The sequence below is a fragment of the Salvelinus alpinus genome, chromosome 5 (assembly GCF_045679555.1).
Source record: "Salvelinus alpinus chromosome 5, SLU_Salpinus.1, whole genome shotgun sequence".
In the NCBI taxonomy this organism is placed as follows: Eukaryota; Metazoa; Chordata; class Actinopteri; order Salmoniformes; family Salmonidae; genus Salvelinus; species Salvelinus alpinus.
The window spans coordinates 56,858,069-56,885,370 of NC_092090.1; the positions used below are offsets into that span (position 1 = coordinate 56,858,069).

Genomic DNA, 27,302 nt, shown 5'->3' on the forward strand with positions numbered 1-27,302 from the left:
TGTTTTCTCCACTCGGTCAATTAAAGACTTTCTTTTATTTGGTGTTGTAAGATAAAACTACATGAAAGACCCAAGCAGACATTGTCCAGTCATTCCTCTATCTGTTTCTCTATCTCTGTTTCTCTCTCTTTAATACTTTAATAGTGTGTTCAATCATAAGCACTTATAACCCATTGGAGGTATAGTGTGAACTTAGATACAATCAAGCATGTAATAACATGTAGAAACACATCAACAATGTAACCGAGACCACGACGGACACGGCAGCCTACATGACAGACTCCACGACAGAAATGACTGACATACATATCAACCAATCACACGTCTCCTACATCAAACCTCCTTTCTGAACCCACCTGATCTGGGTTGCTATTCAATCAAAACCGTTATTCAGGTTTCCGTGGGTAAGACAAAAATGACCTTCCTCTATTAAAAGATAATGTTTGAGTTATATTACTGATCAGTTTCTTTTTGTTCCACACAGTGAATTTATTCTCATACATTCTATCTTACCCAGGAAACTCGGAAAGCATCCCCCCCAATTTCGTGATATCCAATTAGTAATTAGTCTTGTCCCATTGCTGCAACTCCCGTACGGAGGTTGAGAAGGTTGAGAGCCATGCGACCTCCGAGCCGCACTGCTTCTTGACACACTCCCCGCTTAACCCAGAAGCCAGCCGCACCAATGCGTCGGAGGAAACACCGTACAACTGGCGACCGAAGTCAGCATGCAGCCTGGAATCGAACCCGAGTCTGAAGTGACGCCTCTAGCACTGCGATGCAGTGCCTTAGACCGCTGTGCCACTCAGGAGGCGGTTTTGATTAAATGCTGTTCCCATGTTGGACATGTCTCTGGGGGACAGGACTGGTCACGGATAGTATCGTTGTGGAGGAAGGGACAAAGGGACGGTACAGTGGGGACAGTATTAAGGTTTTGGTGTCTCTTGTTCCGTTTTCCCTAAAAGCTTGAGAGCAGCAGAGTGGTGTGGTCCAGGGGACAGGGACAGGGGTGCCATGCATGGACAGATGTCCCCAAACCTCATTATGTTATTCATAAAGTAAAAGGCACTTAAAAAAATCGTACAATCCAGTGGATTGTATTTATAATATATTGTCTCTTTCGTTCGCTCTCTCGATCTCTCTCATATATATATATATAGTATGAATACACACACACACATGATCATATAGGAAGGAATGCAAAGATGGAGGAGTATAAACACCAGACATTGTATATATAATAATATATATGTGACCTTTTAAAATAGTTTGGAGACAGCTGGTTATAATATTGGATATAGTACAAAAGGAAAGGAGTAACGAGAAGAAGATACAGCTTGGAGGACTCGTAAGGTTTAAGGTTCTTGTGGAGTGCAGAAAGGGACTCGTGGCAATAGTTTTCAGTTGCTCTGCAGGCAGCAAACTGAAGGAGTTGCATAGGCAAGAAATAACATGTGGTTCCTGATTAAATGGATCATAACAATAACACAGATCGATATAACAACACAGATCGGTGTAACAAATGAACTCAACCAAACAAGCAAATAGAAATTAAACAAGAACAATAACAAAGACAGTGAGGTAACTATCCACTTTTTGAAGCAAAAAAGCGGATTTAAGAAAAACTTTAAACTGGCCAGCTTCCGAGTCAGCAGCGTATTGGTGCAGGGTCATGGGAGGGGGGCAGAATCCCGGTGGAATTGAGAGTGTGTGTTTGTGTGCGCTGAACTGAGTCAATCAGAGCAAGGCTCAGCAGTGTGTGGGTGTCTGTCAACCAGCCCTGTGTCTTGTTACTTTAGGGTGTTAAGGGGTAGTCGGGGGTCCAGGAGAGAAGGGGCACTACAGTTTAGTGGGGTAGGGTGGTAGGTGGGCGCGTAGTAGTGCTACACTTCATTCAGTGTCCTTGTATTTTCTGGTTGTTGGTAGCATAGTCTACAGTTCTGTGTCCTGGTATTTCTGGTTGTTGGTCTGGTAGTAGCCTCTCTTGGTGTGGTCTGCCAGCTGGCGTCGGTACTCTTCTTCTTCCCCTTCACTGGGGTAGAACCCACAACTCTCAGAGTATGGCAGCTTGGAGGGAGGGGTCTGGGGCTCAGGACGTGAGCTGGAACTGAACACACACACAGGCGCACACACACACACACACACACACACGCACACACACATACACGCATGAACACACAGACACACACATTAATGTACAATACACACAGACACACAATATATTCAGTGAAAATCCCCACACGCAGATGAATATAGAGTACAACGGAAAGCGGACAGACGTAACACAACACACTCACGGTACGAATGGGTAAAAACCCTCCCATGTTGAGTTCCTACCCTATAGGCTGAGGCCGGCTGTGATTCAGTTTCTGGGTCTTCACAGGGACAGCATAGATGTCTGGGTGCTTCTGAGCTATCTCCAACTGGCCAGAGACAGACATTAGTATGATAACACAGACTAGCAGACACACACTCTTTCCCTCTCACTCACACACACATTCAGAGGTGCACACACACACACATTCAGAGGCGCACGCACGCACACACGCACGCACGCACGCACGCACGCACGCACACACACACATCCACCCACCCTGGCGTTCTGGGCCTCCTGCAGCTCCAGCATCCTCTGAGTGCGTGCAAAGTGGTCCATCTTCTCAAAGGCCTTGATCTTCCCCAGGAACGACTTGAGGCTGGGGTCCTCAGGGCTCTCCCCTGGCTCCTCCGGGCCCCTAAAGGCTGTTGTGTTTGGGGCCGTGCTGCGGGTGGTGTCCTGGGTATTATAGGAAGGTTTGATGGCGATGGGGGGAGGTGCCAGTGGCTTGGCCTTGCCAAATGAGTTAAGGGTGCGAGGGAGAGGAGGGGGGTCGCTGGCAGGGCTGGAGGAGTGGGAGTCGTAGCCTCGGCTGGGGGGGGGCTCGTATGACCCTATGGGAGGGACTACCTCATCCCTGAACAGCAGCTTTACCTTGAGGGGGAGGGAGGGAGGCGGGGGGAGGGGGGGTGGACCAGCATAGAATTAGAATGAATCAAATCATTTTGATTCGATTCAGTCAATGAAATCATTCTATTTCTATGGGGACCAAACAGGGTCAGTCACAGATCCGCAAACCAAACATTTCTGTACGTGAATAGTAGATTTGTGACTAGAAAAACGCTTTAAACAATAATCATTAACTTTAGGCTTCCGCGCTCATTACCTCACTATTGATTTACTACATAAAAGAAGCTTCAGGTTGTACTTACAAACACATTCATAACAGAAGACAATGTTGAATACCACATTTTGATAGACAACACTGACCAAACCACGGACACCTATTTCTCTACAACACTTTAAGAGTTCAAAACACAGGTAGCCTACATTACTCTAGAATATCTGTTCAACAGACAAAGGTTCTCAATACTATTAATTACTATGAGGTTTCACAAACGCAGGACCCTTCTATCACCACAAGGAATTTTGGGAGTTACTTTTTGCTAATTAGGTACCAGTGGTCTGCCGTTGGAGGAATCCGAGCCGTGGTGGGTGTGGTTTCTCCAGATCAGACCATTCTTCAGAGAGAAGGAGAGTTTGCTAGTTCTGATTTAGTTAAAGAGCTAAGGGGTGGTGGGGGGTTTCAAACATTCAAATGTAAGTGGATGTTTGAAAGCTACCGGAGATCTTGTACTTATCTACTCCAAAAACCACACAGTTTCCTAAAAATCTGATGCTCACTACCGGTTGACTTTATGTTCGAAAGATGGTAAAAGTGAATATAAGAGGAATTTGTATATGTGTGTCTGTCTCTCACCTTGGGGGGGTCAGGTACAACCGCGGGGGGTGGGCTGGCGCTGCTGAGCACCTCCCTGCTGCCCACCCTCCTGACACGACCACGGATCTCTGGACTACACCTGCGCAGGATCTGACCCCAAAAACACATATACACACATAGGACAGGGTCAACAGGAAGTACCATGCAGGTTCACAGGCTGGGTCAAGGGTCAACCATGCTCATTATTGAAGGGTCATGTTTTAATTATAAAGGGGTTGTGTCTCTTTGCATTGAAAGGGCCAAGAGGTAACATCTGCATAAACCAGGTGCATAGAAGCAATTGTCAAGGCATCTGGTTACTAAGGGGCGAAGAGGAAGTTATACTGTACATGCCGTTAGTAGCCTATGTAACACTGTTATACACTCCTACCCTGCGACACACACCCACAGATTTTAAGATCCTTGCACAGCTATAAAAAAGGATATAGTTCCCTAGTGTGCTTCCAGTCTGTTTTTAACTACTGTACTAGAGAGAAACTAGCCACAGGCCTTTGGGAGGGCTATTATCATAGTGCTGAATGGCCTCTATTTAGAAAACTGTTTTGCTAAAGTGCATCTGACACATTGGATATTCCTGAAACAACCCAAACAAATGCTAACCAGATGGTATTGATGTTGGTCATGTAGGCCTAGATTGGACTGGGGATATCATAGGTGTAATGATGTGTTTGAACTGTAGAGGGCAGAACAGATTCTTACAGCTCTGCATAGCACAAAGGCTGTGAGGTTAGGACATCACAATACATGGGCTGCTTATGGGCTGCATGTGCGTGTTGTTAACTATGCGTGTGTGTGTCTGTGTGTGTTTGTGTATTGCTGTGTATCTCTAACCTCCTCTGCCAGCACGGGCTCAGAGGAGCGGCTGATAGCGGACACGTGCAGTTGGTCAGCCGGCTCGTTGTCCAGCTCGTTATCCGTGTAAGCACCACCCTCATCCGCCGTGTCATCGTAGTCGCTGGCCAATCGGCTGTCCATGCTCAGGTAGTCGGCTGACATGGCTGACAGGTATGACATGCGGTCGTCATGGAGATCAATGTCCATCTCCGTCCAGTCCAGCTAAAAGAGACACATGATGGATCTTGGTGTACAGAGAGGAAGCAGAAACAAAAACAAAAACAAAGAAAGAAAAGAAGAACCGAGCTGTAGAGCACCAGTGGTAGAAGGATTCACACACAGTGAGCATGCTCACAACACAGGACTCAGGAAATAGAGCAAAACACTTTTCACTATCTTAAAAGTGATAGAAAAAACTGAGTACAGTATGAAGCAACTAGACTAAGTAAAGTAGTACCAAGGGAAATAGTTAAGATGGACTAGTACACAGAAGTATACAGAAATAGCTTGATAGGAAATAACAGTGAATATGCTATACAGTTGAAGTCGGAAATGTACATACACCTTAGCCAAATACATTTAAGCTCAGTTTTTCACAATTCTTGATATTTAATCCTAGTAAAAAATTCCCTGTCTTAGGCCAGTTAGGATCATCACTTTATTTTAAGAATGTGAAATGTCAGAATAATAGGAGAGAGACTAATTTATTTCAGTTTTTATTTCTTTCATCACATTCACAGTGGGTCAGAAGTTTACATACACTCAATTAGCATTTGGTAGCATTGCCATTCAATTGTTTAACTTGGGTCAAACATTTCAGGAAGCCTTCCACAAGCTTCCCACAATAAAGTTGGGTGAAATTTTGCCCATTCCTCCTGAAAGAGCTGGTGTAACTGAGTCAGGTTTGTAGGCCTCCTTGCTCACACACGCTTTTTCAGTTCTGCCCACAAATTTTCTATAGGACTGAGGTCAGGGCTTTGTGATGGCCACTCAAATACCATGACTGTGTTGTCCTTAAGCCATTTTGGAAGTATGCTTGGGGTCAATGTCCATATGGAAGACCCAATTGTGACCAAGCTTTAACTTCCTGACTGATGTCTTGAGATGTTGCTTCAATATATCCACATAATGTTCCTTCCTCATGATGCCATCTATTTTGTGAAGTGCACCAGTCCCTCCAGCAGCAAAGCACCCCCACAACATGATGCTGCCACCCCCGTGATTCATGGTTGGGATGGTGTTCTTCGGCTTGCAAGCCTCCCCCTTTTCCCTCCAAACATAACAATGGTCATTATGGCCAAATAGTTCTATTTTTGTTTCATCAGACCAGAGGATATTTCTCCAAAAAGTATGATCTTTGCAAACCGTAGTCTGGCTTTTTTATGGCAGTTTTGGAGCAGTGGCTTCTTCCTTGCTGAGTGGCCTTTCAGGTTATGTCGATATAGGACTCGTTTTACTGTGGCTATAGATACTTTGTACCCGTATCCTCCAGCATCTTCACAAGGTCCTTTGCTGTTGTTCTGGGATTGATTTGCACTTTTTGCACCAAAGTACATTCATCTCTTGGAGACAGAACGTGTCTTCTTCCTGAGCGGCATGATGGCTGCATGGTCCCATGGTGTTTATACTTCCATACTATTGTTTGTACAGATGAACGTGGTACCTTCAGGCATTTGGAAATTGCTCCCAAGGATGAACCAGACTTGTGGAGGTCTAAAAAAAAATATCTGAGGTCTTGGCTGATTTCTTTTGATTTTCCCATGATGTCAAACAAAGAGGCACTGAGTTTGAAGGTATGCCTTAAAATACATCCACAGATACACCTCCAATGGACTCAAATAATGTCAATTAGACTATCAGAAGATTCTAAAGCCATGACATCATTTTCTGGAATTTTCCAAGCTGTTTAAAGGCACAGTAAACTTCTGACCCACTAGAATTGTGATACAGTGAATTATAAGATAAATAATCTGTCTGTAAACAATTGTTGGAAAAATGACTCAGCAGATGTCTTAACCGACTTGCCAAAACTATAGTTTGTTAACAAGAAATTTGTGGAGTGGTTGAAAAACTAGTTTTAATGACTCCAACCTAAGTGTATGTAAACTTCCGACTTCAACTGTATATTTGAAGTAGACAGTAAGACAATTCTACGGAACATGATTGAAACATGTACATAATACAGGGTGGAATAGTACAATAAGTATAGAAGAGGATAGGAGTGTAGCACTGGGCACAGATGTCAATTCAACGTCTATTCCACGTTGGTTCGACATCATTTAATTGAAAGGAACTGGACACACTGTTGTTTCAACCAGTGTGAGCCCAGTGGGTAGCATGTGTAGAGTAGAGTATATTATAGGGGTGTGAACGTCTTAAAATTCAAATGGTAAAACGTTAAGAAAAAATCCCTAACTGAAAACAAAATGTGGTTGTTTTTGTTCACAATGTTTTAAATGACAGTGCAGTTCATCACAAAACTACCACTAACAGATCCCGACCATCATCATAAAGGGAAACATTTGAACAAATAGGCCTACCGAATGCAACAATGATGGAACGTTAGTAAGAGGGGATATGCATATTTCAAATGATTTACCATGGATATTTAAAGCCCTCCGCACCTTATCGTCATTAAGAGTTGAAAAAAAAAGGCGCTGATTCCATAAATTATTGCAGTTGATATGCAGCCTTTGTCAAGGCCTACTTGAATTTGTGAAGTAATTAGCTACATTAACGACCGCAAGACAATTTCAGCCCTGACTAGTGCTACTGAAACAGGTGCGTCTTTCTCTCTCATATCACTGTGTACGTTCACTCCCGTTTCAACAGGGTGTTACATCTGCATTGCTTCCTGTTTGGGGTTTTAGGCTGGGTTTCTGTAAAGCACTTTGTGAAATCTTCTCATGTAAAAAGGGCTTCATAAATACATTTGATTTGATATCCCCTTTATAATGGGAGTTGAGACATAGCCTAGAGTTAACAGCATGAACCTTTTTAACCAGTAGATACCTGCATTTGGCGCGTTTTCTTTTGCCCTGTGTTTAATTTGGGAGCTTAAGGCAGGCAGGTAGGCAGGCAGGCTGAACATAAAACAAAGTAGGCCATTAATGAATATTCTATTTGGCTTCATCAAAAATGTTTTGTTGCATATTTCAGTCAGGAAACTGCCTAGGTTTAAGAGGGGTTGTATAACCTATTCTAAATGCCACACTATAGCAGTTCGTGAAAAACTGAAAATAGACAAGACAAATCCATTATTTCAAAAGTGCAGCTTACTTTTAATCAAGCAGTACATTTTGAATTCATGATAAAGCTATCGCGAATTGACAAGGAATGTGGCTTGTCTACAGTAGGCCTAATTGGAGTTTGGGTGCGCAGCATGCTTGTGTGTATAGGGAGTGGTCGAAATTGAGTGAGAGACACGTAATGGAGGTAAAAGAGAATTGAACCTTTACAGGATCGGTGGGTCCCCTGCGGGACGGTTGAGCTAACGTAGGCTAATGTGATTAGCATGATGTTGTTAATTTAAGAGAAGAACTATGATCACTTGGCTAGGTTTCTTTTTGGTGTGAGTCACTAATGCACATAACAAATGGAAGGAACACTAGAGTCAACGTGAATTAACGATTGACTCCGGGACAAAATTTCACCTGCCCACTCGGGAAGCCACAAAGCAGATTCCAGATAACTAAGCCTACTGTATGACTTGGTAGGAATTCATCTCCCCTTTATAACATTTTCTTAACGTTTTAACGGAAAACCGATAAGAAAATGGCAGTTTAAATGTTACAAAAATGTTTCAATTTGGCACATCCCTAGTATAGTATAGTACATTATAGTACAGTACAGTATCCAGTGTATGAGCACTGTATGGTGAGTGTGTTTACCTTCCCCTCAGACACCCATACAGCCTGAGTCTGCTGCTCCCTGATAGAGTCCTTCACACTGCCATACCACGCATCGTTGGCCGAGTTCACATCAATAGTAGCTGTAGGGAGGAGAGTGCCGGAGCAAGGAGGAGAGGGGGGTAAAGAGAGAGAGATACAAGGGAGATAGAGGAAGTTGAGAGAGAAATAAAAAGAGGGGGAGAGAGAGGAAGGGGAAAGAGAGGGAGGGAGAGGGGACAGAGGGAGAGAAAGAGTGGGAGAGAAGCGAAAGAATGGAAGAGAAAAGAAAGAGAAGGGTGAGAGATAATAGCAAGATGGATGAGAAGAGAACGAGTAGAGAGGGGGAGAGAGGGAGGGGGTGTAACAGCACAAAAAATAGATACAACAGATTATCCCTCATGCTGGAAGATCTTGTGTTCTATATTTGGCTGTTTAACTATTTGTTTATTGATGTTAGAGACTCGATAGTCATCTACAGAAATGGGTTTAACATGAATCACTGGCCAACTACAGGATTGTGTGTGTGTCAGATAGTCATATATACACACAGAGAGACAGCGGGAGAGAGGTCAACTCACTGGCCAACTACAGTATTTACTAGAGTATGGACACTCCTGAGAGTGGTAGCTAAAAGTAAATGGTGTGTGTATGCATGTGCATCTGTTTGCGTATCTCTGTGTAACTGTGTGTGTGAAGCGGATCCATGTGTGTGACTAACCAGTGAATAGGTGAGAGCAGGTCTTCCTCAGTTTGACAGCCTGTTCATAAAGTTTCCTAGCGCTGCGGTTGGACCCAGGTATCACCCTCTGCCTCATGGCCTTAACCCCTGGTTTACTGTCTGGGTTGAAGAAGATGACGATGGGGTACCATTGGGTGTAGTTCAGAGTGTCCACCGCCTTGGGAGTCACATCCAGCAGGGCATGCTTGTCCTACAGGGGACATGATTGGGGACAGTGATTGAATGGAGAGAGAGAGAGAGACACAGATAGAGGGGGACAAAGCGAGAGAGAGAGATAGCTAGATCAGTGGTTCACAACCTTTTTTGAACCGTGGCACACCTTGATGGGATAAACATTTGTGGCACACCTAAAATTTCTGTATCAATTTATTAACTGGTAATTGCCATCTAACTCGTACTGCAAATCAACTATTTACAATCACAAATGATTTTTGATAGATTAAATAGCCTAGGGTTTATATGAACTGCATTTGGGCCTGCATTTTGATCCTAGTTTATTGATACGTGTGAAATGCACCACATTGATCTTGTTTCATTTGGGGAACCCTAGTTTAAAGCAAATTTCCTGCAATTCTACATGGTTAAACATGACATATTTTAGATGGTAGACTATTTAATGATAATAATGATGGAAAAATTAAGTCTAGCCTCGATTTGACAATATTTCCAATATATACGTAACATGAACTATCAATTATTATATGGCATCTTATTCAGAACACCTGGACAATAAGTTACAAAAAAGAATGCTTTATGCTTTTGTGCAGTTTTCAAGTGAATGGCTCAATTTAATAGAATTGATTGCGACAGAGTCAGCATTGTATGAGATTACTTGTAAATCCGGTTGAGAACAAAGTAGAAAAAAATTAAAGACTGACTTCTGCACGTCGTAGCTCAGGCTCGGAATGTCATAGTGACAAATCAAAGATGTGCATTAAAGTTGTGTCTTTTCTTGTGTATATTATTGTTAATTTCTATCATAAAGCGTTGCGGAGAAATGCATCGTTATACATCGGTTGCTAAAATCGGGATTTGGTTCGGTGGGCAAAATGTCAATTTATGTGGCCAATCCTCTGGATTCCCTTTGAGCCGGCCCTGCTTTTGATACGACGCGGATCGAAAGACCGTTAAAAATGACAGCCCAAATGGAATCTTTCTGCCACTTGCCTAAGCACAAGCACAAAAGTAGATAGATGAAAGGAGGCTACAGTACCAACATTGCTAGGGATAGATTGCGCTGCCAGTCTTGGTATCTCAATCTGCAAATTTGCATTTAGTCATCGGAAACAGCTTCTTTCTGTGTCATGATTAAAATCACATTTAGCTTATTCAACATGTCCTGCAATGTAATCAAGATCTGTGTGATTGAAATGCGTCAGCATTATTTAAGGGGGAATTTGGTGAAAACATGTTATTCGTGGGTGTTCATCATAAATTAGTGTTCCAGATAGATAGATAGATTGATCGATAGATAGGGAAAGGGAGAGAGAAGCTCTTACCTGCTCGATGATCTGGCGGATGGTGTTAAGTCTCACCACTCCTGAGGATTTCTCCGACCCGGCATCTTTAGGCTCCGTTTCTGACAATGGACAGAGACACCGTGTTATTCAACAAATGACTAGTGTGACTCAAGACAGACAGAGACAGACAGAGACGGACGACGTGAGAGACTCACTGGCGATGACAAACAGGTCAGGCAGCTCGTTGGCTAGCTTGTCATTGGCTGCATCAGCTATAGGACCAAACAGAACCACAGGACGTCTGAAACCAGCTACAGGACAAGAGAGGAGATGATGCTTTAGACAGTCACTCCTCTGCAGTAGTACAACCTAAAACAACATGACTATCATTACTGGGTTTATCATGCACAATATTAGGGGCCATATATAAATGTGTGTGTGGCGGGGGCTGACAGTGGCTAATAGCTCAATCAATAGAGACATTTTCTGTTACCATCAAATGTCACGTTTGAGTGATGCGCGTGCATCCTGAGATCAAAAATCTCTGTAGCAGGATAGCTAATGTTGATGTTCTCTAAGGAACATTCTCCTCTCCCCCTCATCCCTTTTGCCATCTCTTCCCCTCTCCCTGTGGTGTGTATTTCCTGTGTTTAGCGTGACGACCCACACATACTCTTCTCCCTCTCCCCTCTATCTAACTCTCAATTTCTCCCTTTTCTGTGTAACTCCTGTGTGTGTGTGTGTTTTGTTTTCTGTGTTACCTAATGCTGGCCTGCACATCTTTCACCCCTCATTCCTTCCTAAAACGCTGTCACCCCCCTCCTCCCTTCGTCAATTATGTATTTCTCCTCAACTCTATCTCCCGCTCTCTCTTCCCACTCCCCCTCCCGTTTCCTGTGTGTTTCCCAATTATGGCCGGCATCTGTATCACCTCAAATCTACACTCAAATCTGTATTCCTCTGAAACACTTTCCCCACCCTCCCTTTCCTCCCTTTTTAAATTATTATATATTTTTTTAATTTAACCTTTATTTAACTAGGCAAGTCAGTTAAGAACACATTCTTATTTACAATGACGGCCTACCCCGGCCAAACCCGAACAATGCTGGGCCAATTGTGCGGCGCACTATGGGACTCCCAATCACGGCCGGATGTGACACAGCCTCCCTCTCCATGTGTGTAATTTCCTGTGTGGTTTCCCTGTGTTGACCAGACCCACCCTCTCTGAGCACGACTCTCTCGTACGCAGGGAAGCGTGTGGCGATGGGCGTAGCGCCGACATCCTCTCTGCTCTTCCTCAGCTCCTTCCTCTTGGCTGCCCTTTGACCTCTCAGACGCCAGAAGTCGGCGCGGTCTGTGCCAGCAGCCTTATGGGAGTTCTGTACACTCGCCATCTGATCAGCCCTGGGAGAGAGAGAGAAAATTAGCAATAAGAGATGGGGATTATGAGGAGAGGTTTTGTTTTGAAAAAGCGATGGTGAAGTCAGCAAGTGAGGGCAGTGTGTTGGGGGCGATAAGAAGGTAAGTGGGTGTGGGAGAGGGAGAAAGATGAACCAAGACAAGTGTGTTTACGATAAAAGACAGAAAATAAACACTCTTTCAAGTTGTTTCAGTTCAAATAACTTCCCACAGCCAAGGTCTGAGGATCTATTCTAAGACAAGGGAGAGCACATGGAAGGGGGAAAATGGGGAGGAGAGGACATTAAAACAGAGGAGGAGGAGGAGATGTTGGTGTAGTGACAGGTCAGATGAGTGGTGTGTGTGTGTGTGTGTGTGTGTGTGTGTGTGTGTGTGTGTGTGTGTGTGTGTGTGTGTGTGTGTGTGTGCAGGGATCAGGGGGAGACTCTAGTGAAGGGATCATCACCTAGATTGAGCTGCGGCCCGCCAGTTGGGGAACCCTACTCTAGTGTGTGATCTAGGAGTATTTCATCCCAATGTGGGAGAGAGATGGCTCTGATTTGACTGATGTGGCTGAACACTCCCGACAGTCAACTGATGGCCAGGGAATCGTATCGGTCCTCTAAAAGTTACTATACTAGGGCCCAATCCTGACTTGAGAAATTCTAACTTAGTTTCCTCCCAGTCCATGCTCTAAGGACGATGTCTTGGACCTGAGCAAACTGTTATTGGTTAAGGTTACTCCCTCCCATTCCAGCTCATCTGCTCTAGTTAGGGATGATATCTTGGACCCTAGCTAACTGTGCTACAGTAGCTAGCTCCTCGCTGTCTCTATCTCACCTGCTCAAGTTAGGGATGATGCCTTAGGGATGATTACCTGCTCTAGCTAGGGATGATGGCTTATGGATGATTACCTGCTCTTATTGGGGATGATGCCTTTCTCCAGCAGCTGTTTGTCCTTGCCGGTGCGGATGGCCAGCCAGTTGCCCAGCTTGCCATCGTAGAGAGTGTCCATCACTTTGAAGATCTCCCCTCTGGAGAAGGCCAGGCTCTGGGGAGCCTCCCGCTCATACTCAAAATGAGTCCTGATAAAGAACGAGTCCCCACGACCAGACACCAGGATGTCATTGTAGACTGGAGAGACGGAGGGGAGGAGAGGAGAGAGGGAGGGGAGGAGAGAAAGCGAGAGAGAGCGAGAGGAAGTGAAAGAGAGATCAGGCTTCACTCCTTGCTCATACTACAAATCCAAATGTACAATAGCATGCACTATACATCAATCAGAACGGTTAGAATGAGTTTGCGTTCTAGATATCGTCAGGGAGGTACTCCGAACCAGATTCATTGCGGAGAAGAAACGTTCGTGGGCGTGGTGTAGCGTTTTATGCCGGAGCAAGAAGTTTAGGTAGCCAGGCAAACACCACTACCCCCGAGGCACAATCTCACACCAAGGAGATAGGGATTACGAGGAGGAGAGAGAGAGAAAGAGGGGAGAGGAGAGAGAGAGCGACGAGGAGAGAAAGAGTGACGAGGAGAGAGAGACGAGGAGAGAAAGAGAGACGAGGAGAGAAAGAGCGACGAAGAGAAAGAGATGAGAATGGGAGAGGGAAGAGGAGAGGGAGAGTGAGGAAGAGAGAGAGAAAGGGAGGAAGAGATGACAAAGGGGTGAGATAAAAAGAGAGAGGAGGGATGAGAAAGGCAGCGAGAGATGGTGACAGTAGAGGTCAGTCATGCCTGTCCTCTCCTAGGCTGGCTGGCTGTCTGCTGTCAGTGTGTGTATGTGTGTGCGTGGTGTACGCACGTGTGTGTATACGCCTGTGTGTGTGTGTGTGTGTGTGTGTGTGTGTGTGTGCGTGCGTGCGTGCGCAGAGTTGTAGTACAAGATTGGTGGGGTTCCAAATTCAATAGCGTTCCCACAGCGCTCCCCGACAACCCAGCTGCTAGCTTTACACAGCCTGGCTGGCTAATAGTCACTGCTCCCTGCTTGCCTGCCTGCCTGTCTTTTTGTCTGTTTGTCTGTCTGCAGATGAGGCCCCTGGTACCTCTCAAACACACAGGGTGCATCCCAAAAGTAGTGCACTACAAAATGAAATAGGGTGCCATCATAGTTAAACAGACACAACTAAGCACCCACACAAACAGGAACATAAGGTTTATAGGCTGGTAGTATACACATAGTTCACACTAATACAGTTTTTAAAGATTCATTCATTTAAAGATGAACTTATGCAGTACATAGTACATACATAAACCCTAACACAGTCATACAGAGACTCGGTTTGTACTGTACATGTTACATGTCACATTTCAGGGGCAATGGGTTTATGAGGCAATGTTCTCATTACGTAACTTGTGTGTCCCTCTCTGTGTGTGTGTGCGTGCGTGACTGGCTGTAACTGGTTTCAGTGCCGATGGGCAACAAGCTGGTGTCTCTGTATCACACTGACACAAAGTTATTGTATATGTGTGTGTGTACTTGTCTGCATTTGTGTGTGATTGTGCATGCATGCGTGCGTGTAGCCCTGGGGTCTGACCCACAGTGTTTGTGTAATGAATAGAGAGGAGCATGGAGAGGCAGTGTGCACTACTCTGCTCATGGGGTTATTCCACTGTTCACTTTAATCCTTTCATATCCTGCTGCATTATAGCCCCTATTCAACTAGACTGACTAAGAAAAAGGACTGACCCACTCTCCCTTTTCTTTGTCCATCAAGCTGTTCCACATTGTTCATGTGTAACTCAGCCAGAGTTTAGCAGCTCAGTTAGGGAGCATGGCGATTGTAATGCCAGGGTAGTGGGTTCAATTCCCAGGACCATCCATATGTAAAATGTGTGCACGCATGACTAAGTCACCTTGGATAAAAGTGTCTGCTAAATGGGATATATTATTATTATTATTAGATTATTGTCTTGTCGGGAAACATTTCATAATTTAGTGAACGCTATCATATTCCCCTGAAATTAAATCAGATTATGAGGATAACTATGGAATACTGAGGGGCAGTGTAAGATTAGCGCTTTGGAACTCTCTGGAAAACGATAGAAGTCAAGAACCATAGAAGTGTATATGGAACTTATGTCTAGGGCCCTCTGAAGTACTATAGAACCAGGAAACGCTGTGAACCCTGTGAAACACGAAGACTAGAGAACTCTTTAGAACTCTCTGAAACAATCTCTAGAACCTTGTTGAAGCCTCACCATCAGGTTTACTCTGGGCCAGTATGGTGACGTCCTCTCCTTTAGGAATCTCCAACAGGAACAGAACAGCCTCTTCTCTCACGATGCCTCGAAAGTCAACGCTATTCACCTGCACACACACACACACACACACACACACACACACACACACACACACACACACACACACACACACACACACACACACACACACACACACACACACACACACACACACACACACACACACAAAGCGTTCATGGGGAAATTAAGGGTTGTTTTATTGACTACAATTCAAAATATGAGTCTCCGTTATCAACACATCAACACAACAGATATTCGCTTTCAGAAAGTTGGTGTTGACTTTGGTGTACAGGTTTTGTATTGAATTCAGATGTTCCAATGCCGTTCACGTTGCCAAAGATGGTTACCTTCATGATTTGGTCTCCTGTGCGTAGCCCCTCCTCCTCGGCAGGACTACCCTCCTGGATGCCAGCGATGAAGATGCCCACATCGTTACCCCCCGCCAGCCTCAGACCCACACTGTCCCCCTTCTGGAAACTCACCATCACCGTGTTAGTGCTGAATGGATAGCAACATAACAAGTGGTTACATTAGGATCAACTCAATTGGTGAGATGCTTTGGAAACAAAGGTGGTGGAACTTTCTTTACCCCAATTGAAACACTGGCTTAGGAACTATCCTTTTGTAAAAACAAAAAAACATGCAAAAAACCTATGTCATTATCAATTTAAGTTCTGTCGCTTTAAACTCAGACTACATGTAGCTAGTTGTAGGTAACAGAAGTCCTGATCAAGGTCAGACTACGAGGCAGTTAGTCTGCAGCTAGTTGTGTATTCTAGGTTTCACCTGCAGTAGAGAGAGGAGGGTTGAGACACTCCTTCCTTCCCTCAGACTACAGACAAATAGTGCCTGTCAGCACACCCAGCCCAGTGCTAGGAGAACGTAAAAATAACCCTCCCTCCCTACGGACACACACACACACATAAACGCACGCGCAAACACAGCAGAGAGATGGAGCCATGGATGCATCATGAATATGAATGAGGAAAGGAGAGGAGAGTCCACCTCTGACTCTCCCTCTTTCCATGTGCTAGCCTGGGTCAGTGTTTCTTATAGGGCACTATAACTCTGGACAGCGATCTACTCACCCATAGAGCTCTTCATCCTCTGGGCTGGGGCGTAGCAGAATCTTAGGAGTAATCTTTGCTGACGCTGGTAAACAAACACACATACATGAACACATCTAAACAAATACTGATGGGTGAGTTCCCATCAATGACCACCCGTACTGGTTGATTACATACTCAATCAATGACAGGCTAGATAATGCCAGGCTGAAAAGCTGTAGACCAACACCTGGTTACGAATGTTATAGGATTTAATTTAAACAGGGCTTAAGGTAGGATTTAAGGACACTTTTCTAGATGCATTGTGGGTAAAATATGCATTGTGGGTACCTGGTTGCTCGTCGAGGCGTGGCAGTCCCTCTGAGGTCAGTATGGCAGGGCCCGGGGCGTTTGGGTCCTGTAGGGGGGGCACCCTAAAGGGCGAGGCCATGGCAGACATCTTGGCTACCCTGGGAGAGTCTTCCAGGCTAGTTAGAGGTCTGGGTGGGAGGGACACAAACTGGATAGGTTGGACACTGTAACAAGAACTGTAACAGTACCTCACTGACCTATTCTGAAGCTCTCCTCTCACATCCATCCACCCACCCAGGACAGGTTGGACACTGGGACAATACTGTAACAATGTAGTGGCTATATAACACAGTACAGTAACAACAACTTTAATAATATATCTGACTGATCTATACTGTATCTGTCTCCTCCTCCTCTCACATCTCTAATCCATCCATATATTCATCAACAGACAGGTTCTCTCTCCCCTCCCCCCCACTAACCTGGGGTTCTCTCTCTCGTTGGAGGAGTGGGAAGATAGGTCCGACTGGCGAGATCTACGGTCCTCCTGTGGGGAGTAGGACTCCATCTCTGAGATATCTGAGAGAGAGACAGAGAGAGAGGGAAACATAGGAGATTAGAGAGACAGGGAAATCGTATGGACTGTGTTCCCTTCACCAGGAGAACTTGTACACCAGTGGAAACCTGATTAGTTGCCCCAAGAAGAATCACCAGTCCCCTAGCTGTGTAGGAGTCAGATATAGGTAGAGTTAACGAAGCATTCTCTGCCTCTCTACAACACGCTCTGAGTGACTTCACAGTATATACAAAGTTCTGTACTATACTGTACGGTCCATCTAAACCACAGTAAATACTGTAGAGTATATTAATGTCATTTTAAACCAGAGTATACAGTATACTGTCATTCTAAACCAGAGTGACTGTTGGAAATTCTGAAGATTTGCCAAAGTCCTTACAAAGGCACACTAACATACAGTACATATAGTATTTAGTATGCAAATATGATATCTGTGACTCATAACAACTGAAGAGGTTAAGTTTCCAGATCCGTGTTGCTATGTATTCTATGACTAGATAGATATGTAGTAGATTGTCTGTATGGTTTCATAACAGTGAAATGAAAAGGTAGTGAGCACCAGATGCCACACTAGGCCTTAGTACACTACTGACATTTACAGACTGCACTGTACAGTACAGAGATCTAACAGGCCTCAGTCGCTTCGTTCTGTCACTCTGTTCCTGTTCATTCCCTCTGATGTCTCTGCCAATGAGAAGCCTTTCATTGGTCTGTCATGGTTTTGATCTTCTAAAACTGTCTCGGTCCTAGATGTGGGACTCAGAGCAGTGTTCTAAAGAGTAGGAGGAGAGAAGTGGGAAGAGGGAGAGTACAGAGAAGCCTGTGGAAAAGAGGAGTTTTTAACAGGCTTTGAGAGGACCCAGGTGTTAGAGCGAAAGAAAGCCACAGAGAGACTGTGAAACTGCCCTGTTTAAAATATGGCATAGGTTGATAGATAGACACATCATATCTAGTGCCCTGTAACCATGAAAAACCCCAGGCCCATAGCCCAGAAAACTATAGCCCAGAGTGTTTTCAGGTCAATAAAACTCTGGGCCCTAAACTATTCCCCCATAGCTCTATGGCTTTAGCACTGGCTCGGGCGTAGCAGTATATTCAGTCTCACTCCATTACCAAATACATTTTTCACATTTAATTGTCCAATTAAAAAGTGATTGAAGTGAATTTGTTAGTGGGGCCGACCATGGTGATGTTTCCTTGGGACAGTCCATTAAATCTCTATTAATTAAATTACAGTTAGTCATTGAGACAGACTGTTACTGTAACACATCATGGTGTAGTGAAGAGCAGTGGAGGGGGAAAAGTGATGACTCCGTGGTCCTCTCAGGGAGAGAGAGAGGGGAGGGGGATGGGAGAGAGGGAGATTGATGGAAAAATGGAGGGAAAAGGACCATAAGAGCGAGGGAGTGAAGGAGGGATAGCAAAGGAGAAAGAAAGAGAGAGATAGAGAGAGGGAGGGAGTGGCGAGGGAAGTCGTTACTGTGAGTGGTGGTGTTGCATCTGAAAGTGCATGATCCTGTTGCATCAACACTCCTCAGCTCCTGTAAAGAACTTCAGACAGAGACAGACCGACACAGAGACAGATAGGCAGACATACAGACACCGAGGTAGATAGACAGACTGACAGACGGCTGAACAGACAGATGGCTGGACAGACAGACATGCCTCTCATAACATCAGGAGACCACTTGTGAGGTCTGGGAAAAATGTAAATAATTTGTGTAGTTCCCCTTTAATTCAAATGTGCAGGCACCTAGCACTGTTGTTTGGTTAGCAAAGTTTCTGTAGCACACATGGCCACTGGATTGATGCAAATAATCACGAAATCATTCTGCCAGGAAGGCATAGGCTACTTTGCAGCTAGTTAACATTTAATTGAGAAGGTTTTAGGGAAAGCCTTTCCATCTACCAGAAGGAGGTTAGGAATATCATTAATGTCGCTACATTTTCCCTGTTCCTAATTGTTTGAAACCTGGATGTTTTACTTCATATTGTGAGGCATGTCTTACCTTGCTTCAAAGTAGCCGAAAGCCAAAATCCCACCAAAGAAACATGGAGGAAATTACTTGATAGACTTCCTCATATGTGCCCTCCTGTTCAACTTTCCTTCATTGTCTAGTAGCCAAAGGCATTATCCTAGTCATATAAGCAACCTATGACAGTTGTTGCATCTTTAGATCTCCCCTCTTTCTAAATTTCGAATGGATATTTCCATCTCTGTCCATGAAACAGCTTGCATGTGCGGTGTGCATTTTAGAACACTATTTTCCCGCAAATTTCATTTTGAAACATTTGCATGTAGGCCTGCCGCCGTGTGCACATTGCTGCGCTTAAAACATGATAAATAAAAGTTTGTCAACATTTTAAGCTAAACATTCTGATTTGTTCTATCAGCCATATTAATTGATACAGCGTATACCTCCACTACAATACTTTGATACGCAGCACAGGGATTAAGAAGTGAGTATACGCAATGCCCACAAAAAGAGTGGTTATATGGTGTACACTGTACCTGCGTATACCCTCAGTGGTGTAGTGGAGGGTATGTTTGTTAGATTGAGGGTCTGTTTGTTAATATGTACTGAACAGAGTGGTCTGTTTTTGTACTGTGTGCGCCGCCCTCCTCCCCTCTCTGCTTTCCCTGCTCTCTCTCCCCCCTCTTTAATCAGAGTACTGGCAGAGGCACTGGCAGGGGCACAGGCTGGGCGGCTAGGACTTTGGCATGGGAGGAAAGAGAGATATAAACAAACCAAGCTAAAGAGAAATAACAGGCCGATAAAATCCACCGTCGGAAGGTTTTAACTCCGGAGGGAAAGCACACAGGGTACTTTAGAGTAAGGGTTGAGTTTACGGTCTCAGAGGCACAGGTCCTCCAGGACCCCACTCCCACCCCCCATCCTGACAATCTCATCTGGATTATATGGAGGGGTGGGGTGAGAAAGTAGTGGCGTCGGGATGTTTGGTTTATGTGGAGGGGTATCTAGATAATAGTGGAATAAGGAATTTACTGAAAGACCTCATCCAAAACGAATGGTTTATGAGGAGACAGGCAGTAATGTTGCAGGCAGTAAGTGGGTCAGCCAGTGATCCTGTTCTTCTCTGTTCAAATCCTCAACTGCCCTCCTATTCCCTGCCTTCAGCCACCCACTACTTCCTGGTAATCCGCCTATCAGAGCTGGTTTGCTGTGACAGGAGACAGGCACGGAAATCAGGTTTGTTTTCATAGGCTGGCCTGAGATCAGTTTATCACACATACCGTCACAATGACAGGAAGAGACCATGTTAATGTTAATGATTAGCCCTGAAAATGAAAATAATACTTTGTATGAAATGGTAACGTTGTATGTTAAATTATGGGTTAAAATACTGACAATTATTCACTAAAATCCTAGTATTCAACTCCTGTTAATACTGAAAGAAGAATATTAATATGTTGTTACAATGGTTATAATGATGCAGTAATCATACCCACTTATACTGTACAAGACATGGTTTTTCACACAATTCCAAATCTTATTTGGAATTGAAATGTAGCTAAGTTTTTACCCCTTCTCTAAGTTGTTGCATGTCTTTACTAATGTCAGAATATGCTCAAATATGTATCAAAGCTATAGATAGAATAAAACAATCACTTAAAGTGGTACAAAGCTTGTACTGTGTATACTTTTAAGTACAACTAAAACTACAGTAAAATATGTGTACTAAATGTACAGTAAAAAATGTAATATTTGTTCCATTGGCATTATTCAACCTACTGTCCTTAATAAATCACACAGTACAAAATAGATAGTGATTAAAATATTTTATTGGTTTTAGGAAAATATTAAAAAGTTAAAGTTTAATAGCAAAAAAGGAAGTGCAAAGTGTAAAAGCTTTACAACTTGTAGTAGTGTAATGGTTGGCAGAGTTCATTTTTACAGTTTAAAGGCAACCAATGCAAACATTACTGTTGTGACTCTCTTGGGTGGTCCTTCATCTAAAAGAATGACATTTTATCTGGAAGAGAGAAGACAAAAAATGATTTCTCTTTTGTAGGTTTACGATTGAGGAAATCTATTTTTGTTGTCAATACTTTATATTCATGGTCTGTTTAACTTCCTAGTATGAGAGTAAACGCCCAAAATGTTTACCCTTAAATAGCGTACTTAGGCTAGTAATGAACCACTTTAGGTCACTATGTCCTGTCTGTACATTAAGTCAACTAAGAATGGACTCTATAACCTTTGTGTGTGTGCGATATGGCAGCTGCAAGCAGAAACGTGAGACTTTCCAATTTCGTGTCCCATTTTTATTTTTAACCCGTTGAATGCCAGATATTTTTACTGCAACAGGGCCGTGGCCTAAGATGGTGGCTGTCTACTCTGGAGGAATGTTGAAATAATGCCATTGGATACTTTTGAATATTGTTTTCTATTGATAACAAACCTGAGCAAACTTAGATATCTTCACCTAAATCCTAACCTGATCAGTATCAGATGTAATATGTTTCCTATTTGACATTTTTAACCTGCAAATGTAATGTACACTACTACATCAACTGAAGTGATTTGACCTATTCATACTTGTGAAAGACCCAGTTTTGAGCCAAAGAATGGTGCTGGTTTTCATGATCACTGTATAGTGTTGCAAATTAGACTTGGCAACACTATACAGTACAGTGATCAATGCAGGGGAGCAGAGAAAACTGTAGCCCTCTGGGACTTCTACAGGCAATCTAAACCACTCAAACCCCACTACACTCTGTGAATACAGCTTTGCTATTGGTCAGGACAGGTGTCCGTAATCCCTCCCCCTCCCCAGTTAGCCACTCACCATCAGGTTCGGAGTCGGAGTCTACGAGGGGCGGGATACGAATGAGGATCTGGCGGCGGTCTCTCTGGACGACCAGTTGGAGTTTTCCTCTAGACTTCTCTATGAGCTTCCCTGCATCGTTCAGAGACAGGTTCTCTGTTACTGTCCCATTGATCTGGAGCGAGGGAGGAGAGGAGCGAGATGGGAGAGGAGAGGACAGGAGAGAGCGAGAGAGAGAAGGAGAAATGAGATTAGTGTAAATGAGTGTTAGATGAGTAGTGATTTGACAGTTTGGTGGGAGAGAGGATTTAAAATGTTCCTCTTTGGCAGCATCCTTCTTTGTAGCCATGCCAACGACGACCGATTGAACTTACATTGAGAGTGTATGTGTGTCTAAAGGAGAGAACAAGATATTAATTGTGTGTGTGTGTGTGTGTGTGTGTGGTATATTACCTTGAGGATGATGTCTCCCTCCTGTAGGTTTCCGTCCTTGGCAGCCAGTCCTGTACTGGTCATCTCCTTGATGAATATCTGACTGCCCAGACGCAGACCATACTCTAGACACACATAAACACACACACACAGCTGCGGCAACCAGAGAACGAATATACACAGCCTGACCATAAAACCACGTTCACCTCTGACCTTGCAACCTTATAGCACAAATAAAAACGGACCCTTCCAAATCAAAGCAGTAAATATTTTCTGTGTCCCAAATGAGCCCTGGTCAAATGTATTGCACTATACAGTATACACAGTAGGCAATAGGGTGCCATTTGGGACTCAGACACTCATAAGCTCCCTCCTTCCTGTGCACAACATCCCTTCTTAAGGGCGACCACTTATTGTAAAGGACCAGACATGATTTGTAATTGTATTTATTATGGATCCCCATTAGTTCCTGCCAAGGCAGCAGGCTACTCTTCCTGGGGTCCAGCAAAATTAAGGCAGTTAAACAATTTTAAAAGCATTACAATACATTCACAAAACACTAAGTGTGTGCCCTCAGGCCCCTACTCCACTACCACATATCTATAACACAAAATCCATTTGTACGTGTGTGTAAATGCGTATGTTATCGTGTGTGTATGCATGTGTCTGTGTCTATGTTTGTGTTGCTTCACAGTCCCCGCTGTTCCATAAGGTGTATTTTTATCTGTTTTTTAAAATAAATTTTACTGCTTGCATCAGTTACTTGATATGGAATAGAGTTCCATGTAGTCATGGCTCTATGTAGTACTGTGTTCCTTCTATAGTCCCGTGTGGCTCAGTTGGTAGAGCATGGCGCTTGCAACGCCAGGGTTGTGGGTTCATTCCCCACGGGGGGGACCAGGATGAATATGTATGAACTTTCCAATTTGTAAGTCGCTCTGGATAAGAGCGTCAGCTAAATGACTTAAATGTAAATGATAGTCTGTTCTGCACTTGGGGACTGTGAAGAGACCTCTGGTGGCATGTCTTGTGGGGTATGCATGGGTGTCCGAGCTGTGTGCCAGTAGTTGAAATAGACAGCTCGCTGCATTCAATATGTGAATACCTCTCATAAATACAAGTAGTGACGAAGTCAATCTCTCCTCCACTTTGAGCCAGGAGAGATTGACATGCATATTATTAATGTTAGCTCTCTGTGTACATCCAAGGGCCAGCCGTGCTGCCCTGTTCTGAGCCATTTGCAGGCAGTCCCTCTTTGTGGCACCTGACCACACAACTGAACAGTAGTCCAGGTGCGACAAAACTAGGGCCTGTAGGACCTGCCTTGTTGATAGTGCTGTTAAGGTAGAGCAGCGCTTTATTATGGACAGACTTCTCCCCATTTTAGCTACTGTTGTATCAATATGTTTTGACCATGAGAGTTTATAATCCAGGGTTACTCCAAGCAGTTTAGTCACCTCAACTTGTTCAATTTCCACATTATTTATTACAATATTTAATTGAGGTTTAGGGTTTAGTGAATGATTTGTCCCAAATACAATGCTTTTAGTTTCTGAAATACTTAGGACTAACTTGTTCTTTGCCACCCATTCTGAAACTAACTGCAACTCTTTGTTAAGTGTTGCGGTCATTTCAGTCGCTCTAGTAGCTGACGTGTATAGTGTTGAGTCATCCGCATACTTAGACACACCGGCTTTACTAAAAGCCAGTTGCATGTCGTTAGTAAAGACTGAAAAAGTAAGGGGCCTAGACAGCTGCCCTTGAATTCCTGATTCTACCTGGATTATGTTGGATAGGCTTCCAATAAAGAACACCCTCTGTGTTCTGTTAGACAGGTAACTCTTTATTCACAATATAGCAGGGGGTGTAAAGCCATAACACACGTTTTTCCAGCAGCAGACTAATGATCGTTAATGTCAAAAGTCGCACTGAAGTCTAACAAAACAGCCCCCACAATCTTATTATCAATTTCTCTCAGCCAATCATCAGTCATTTATGTAAGTGGCAATATCGTCCGCTATTATCCTCAGTAATTTTCCATACAAGTCGTCAGACACTGGTGGCTTGTCATTGTTGATATTCTTTTATCTCTTCTACACTCACTTTACGGAATTCAAAATTACAATGCTTGTCTTTCATAATTTGGTCAGATATACTTGGATGTGCAGTGTCAGCGCCTGTTGCTGGCATGTCATGCCTAAGTTTGCTAAACTCGCCAATTTAAAAAATCATTGATCACAGCTTCTCACCTTCGTTGGGTCTGTTCTTGACCAGCAGGACATTAACAGGTTTCTCCAGGGGCTCCAGGTCTCCAGCTCCTCCTCGGGGGAGGTCAGGAGAGGGCGAACGGGACGGCTCACGGAGGTTGTCTCTACTCTTACTCTTCACCATCCTCCCCCCGGTACCTCCCCCATCCCCGTACCTTCCCCCTCCTCGCTCGTAGCTGTCTCCCCGGCTGTAGCTCCTCCCACCTGGACTTCCTCCTCCTCTATCCCGGTCCATGCTCCTCCCCCGACTGCGTTCCCGTGGATACTGTGGCCTCTCTGGACTGGGCGGCTCCCGGTCCAAGGCCCGCCCACTGCTGTTGTCGTGGTGAGGCTCTGGGCTTGGCGACGCCCTCTCTTTGCTCCTCCCCCGGCTTCTCCCCCGGTTACCACGGCTGCCGTAGTTGGGGTCCAGGTAGCTCTTGTTGTCGGGGGTGAGGTCGCGAGGCTCGCGGTTGTAACCAGGACCACCATTGCCACGATGCCAGCCCCCGTCGCTCTGGTTGTCATCGGCATCGTAGTAGCGGGTTGAGCTGAAGTCTCGACTCTCGGCACCAGGGGAGGGCGGGTGTTTCAGGGAGTGGAGAGCCACCTTCCGAGGTCTCTTCACCGTCTGGGACACACACACACACACACACACACACACACACACACACACACACACACACACACACACACACACACACACACACACACACACACACACACACACACACACACACACACACACACACACACACACACACACACCACACACACCACACACACGATAAACTGTTTTTAATTGAGCATTTTGATCGAAAGGAACGCATTAGTTAACACGTGCAACAAAACACCCGTGGGACACACACACACACACAGAGCCAGGAGCAGAGGCCATGACAGTAAGGTTAGTAAGATTATTTTTGGCTGTGCAGTGTTAAAGGAGCGTCACCTGGAAAGAATGAGCTCAAGCTCAGTGGAGTGTAAAACACTGTCACACTGCTAGAACTAGCTGAACTTGTCTGGTTAACTTTTTTAAACTGCTGGGCCAAATCATCTCTGTATAAGTCTGGTCAACCATTACATCATTGGTATGAAAATCTATTTTTCCAAGTCTGGCCTATATTAATATAAATATTATATGATCCATCTAATTGCCAATGGAAAAACACAAATCTCTTGAACAATTGGCCATTGTTGCCAACCTTCTTCAGTTGGCTTCCTTCCTGTAATCTAACTAACTAACTACAGTGATACTCACTATCTTGGCGATCTTCCCACATTTGCGTAGCTGCTGCACAGCGAAGGAATGAGGCACGTTGTCCATGAGGATGGAGTTGACTTGGATCACACGGTCATTTTCACTGGGGAGGGAAACAACAAACACAACACACAGTTCACACAAAACCTCAAATAAAAGGGTTCTAGGGGCGCACCTCATTAGTCTAAAATGGCTTCCTCTCATTGTGTCCTTCCTTTCTTTCATCTGTACTGATTTGGGGGGAAAAAAGCAGTGTAACGTACAACAGTAGTCCATCAGCTGGTCCTCCCTGCAAGACGTCTGACACGATGATTGACATCTCTCCATTCTCCACGTTGGGGTTGTCCCGCCCCCCCGACACAGCGATACCAAACCCCATCTTGGAGTCCTGCATGCAGGATACATAGACATAGAGAGACATAGAGAGAGAGAGAGAGACATAGAGAGACAAAGAGAAAGAGAGAGACAGAGAAACGGAGAGAGAGAGAAGAGAGAGAGAGAAAGAGACAGACAGAGAGAGAGAGAGAGTGAGGGACAGAGAGAGACAGAGACAGAGAGAGAAAGACAGACAGACAGACAATTAAGCTGGGGGTTGGGCAATGGAAAGATATAGTGTTGAAATTGGACAGGGGAATGGGATTGGGAGGTCAGACAAACAAATGGTTTGACATTGAATGAGAAAGTAGACAGACAGACAGGTAGAGAGAGCATGGTAACATTGGCTGGGTTGAAGGGTTGACTACAACCACATAGACGGGGAAGATGAGAGGAGATCGGTTGGTGGGGTGAGGGAGGAGGGGGGAGCAGACAGCTTGCGTTTCCAATTTGGCTCTAACAGTCTCTGCCCTGAATGACACATGTATCACAACCCACAGGTTTAGAAGGACATAGAGGAGGGAGAGAGGGGGAGAGAAAGAAAGAGACCAGGAGAGCAGTGCAAGACGGATAGAAAACAATCACACGCACGCACACACTCGCTCTAGCCAGAATACAGTCACGTCCAAGTAGTAGACATGACAAATCTCCCACGAAAAGAGAGATGGATAGAGAAAGAGAGAGGAATAGAGAAAGTGAAAGCGAGAGAGCACGAGCATGAGAGAGGGATTGAACGATAGAGAAAGCAGGTCAACCTTGGAGCTCTTGGCTATCAAAGGGGAAGCAAGACATCTCCTGTCCGTCTAAAGGAAGATGCATTGTAGGAGGAGTAACAGACACACACACACACAGTAATGGGGGATATGGA

At 44.5% G+C, this 27,302-nt stretch overlaps 1 protein-coding gene across 8 annotated transcripts in view; it reads right to left on the reverse strand.

Moving 5' to 3' along the window:
- The window catches only part of LOC139576365 (tight junction protein ZO-2-like), a 156,504-nt gene continuing 129,202 nt past the window's right edge, over nucleotides 1-27,302 (reverse strand). For 4 of the 8 annotated variants that reach the window (XM_071402399.1, XM_071402404.1, XM_071402401.1 and 1 more), the window contains exons 3-23: nucleotides 26,323-26,447; nucleotides 26,060-26,162; nucleotides 24,802-25,429; nucleotides 22,574-22,677; nucleotides 22,142-22,295; nucleotides 17,235-17,331; nucleotides 16,792-16,940; nucleotides 16,483-16,546; nucleotides 15,742-15,892; nucleotides 15,332-15,440; nucleotides 13,051-13,270; nucleotides 11,958-12,142; nucleotides 10,954-11,049; nucleotides 10,778-10,857; nucleotides 9,258-9,468; nucleotides 8,540-8,640; nucleotides 4,647-4,871; nucleotides 3,795-3,905; nucleotides 2,594-2,968; nucleotides 2,338-2,423; nucleotides 1-2,107 (exon numbers count right to left, since the gene is read on the reverse strand). In XM_071402399.1, coding sequence (XP_071258500.1) covers nucleotides 1,933-2,107; nucleotides 2,338-2,423; nucleotides 2,594-2,968; nucleotides 3,795-3,905; nucleotides 4,647-4,871; nucleotides 8,540-8,640; nucleotides 9,258-9,468; nucleotides 10,778-10,857; nucleotides 10,954-11,049; nucleotides 11,958-12,142; nucleotides 13,051-13,270; nucleotides 15,332-15,440; nucleotides 15,742-15,892; nucleotides 16,483-16,546; nucleotides 16,792-16,940; nucleotides 17,235-17,331; nucleotides 22,142-22,295; nucleotides 22,574-22,677; nucleotides 24,802-25,429; nucleotides 26,060-26,162; nucleotides 26,323-26,447 — 3,549 coding nt within the window. In that variant the 3' untranslated portion in view covers nucleotides 1-1,932. Of the gene's footprint in view, nucleotides 2,108-2,297; nucleotides 2,424-2,593; nucleotides 2,969-3,794; nucleotides 3,906-4,646; nucleotides 4,894-8,539; nucleotides 8,641-9,257; nucleotides 9,469-10,777; nucleotides 10,858-10,953; nucleotides 11,050-11,957; nucleotides 12,143-13,050; nucleotides 13,271-15,331; nucleotides 15,441-15,741; nucleotides 15,893-16,482; nucleotides 16,547-16,791; nucleotides 16,941-17,234; nucleotides 17,332-21,116; nucleotides 21,326-22,141; nucleotides 22,296-22,573; nucleotides 22,678-24,801; nucleotides 25,430-26,059; nucleotides 26,163-26,322; nucleotides 26,448-27,302 lie in introns of those variants that run through there. The other 4 variants (XM_071402406.1, XM_071402407.1, XM_071402403.1 and 1 more) reach the window with 3 other exon arrangements.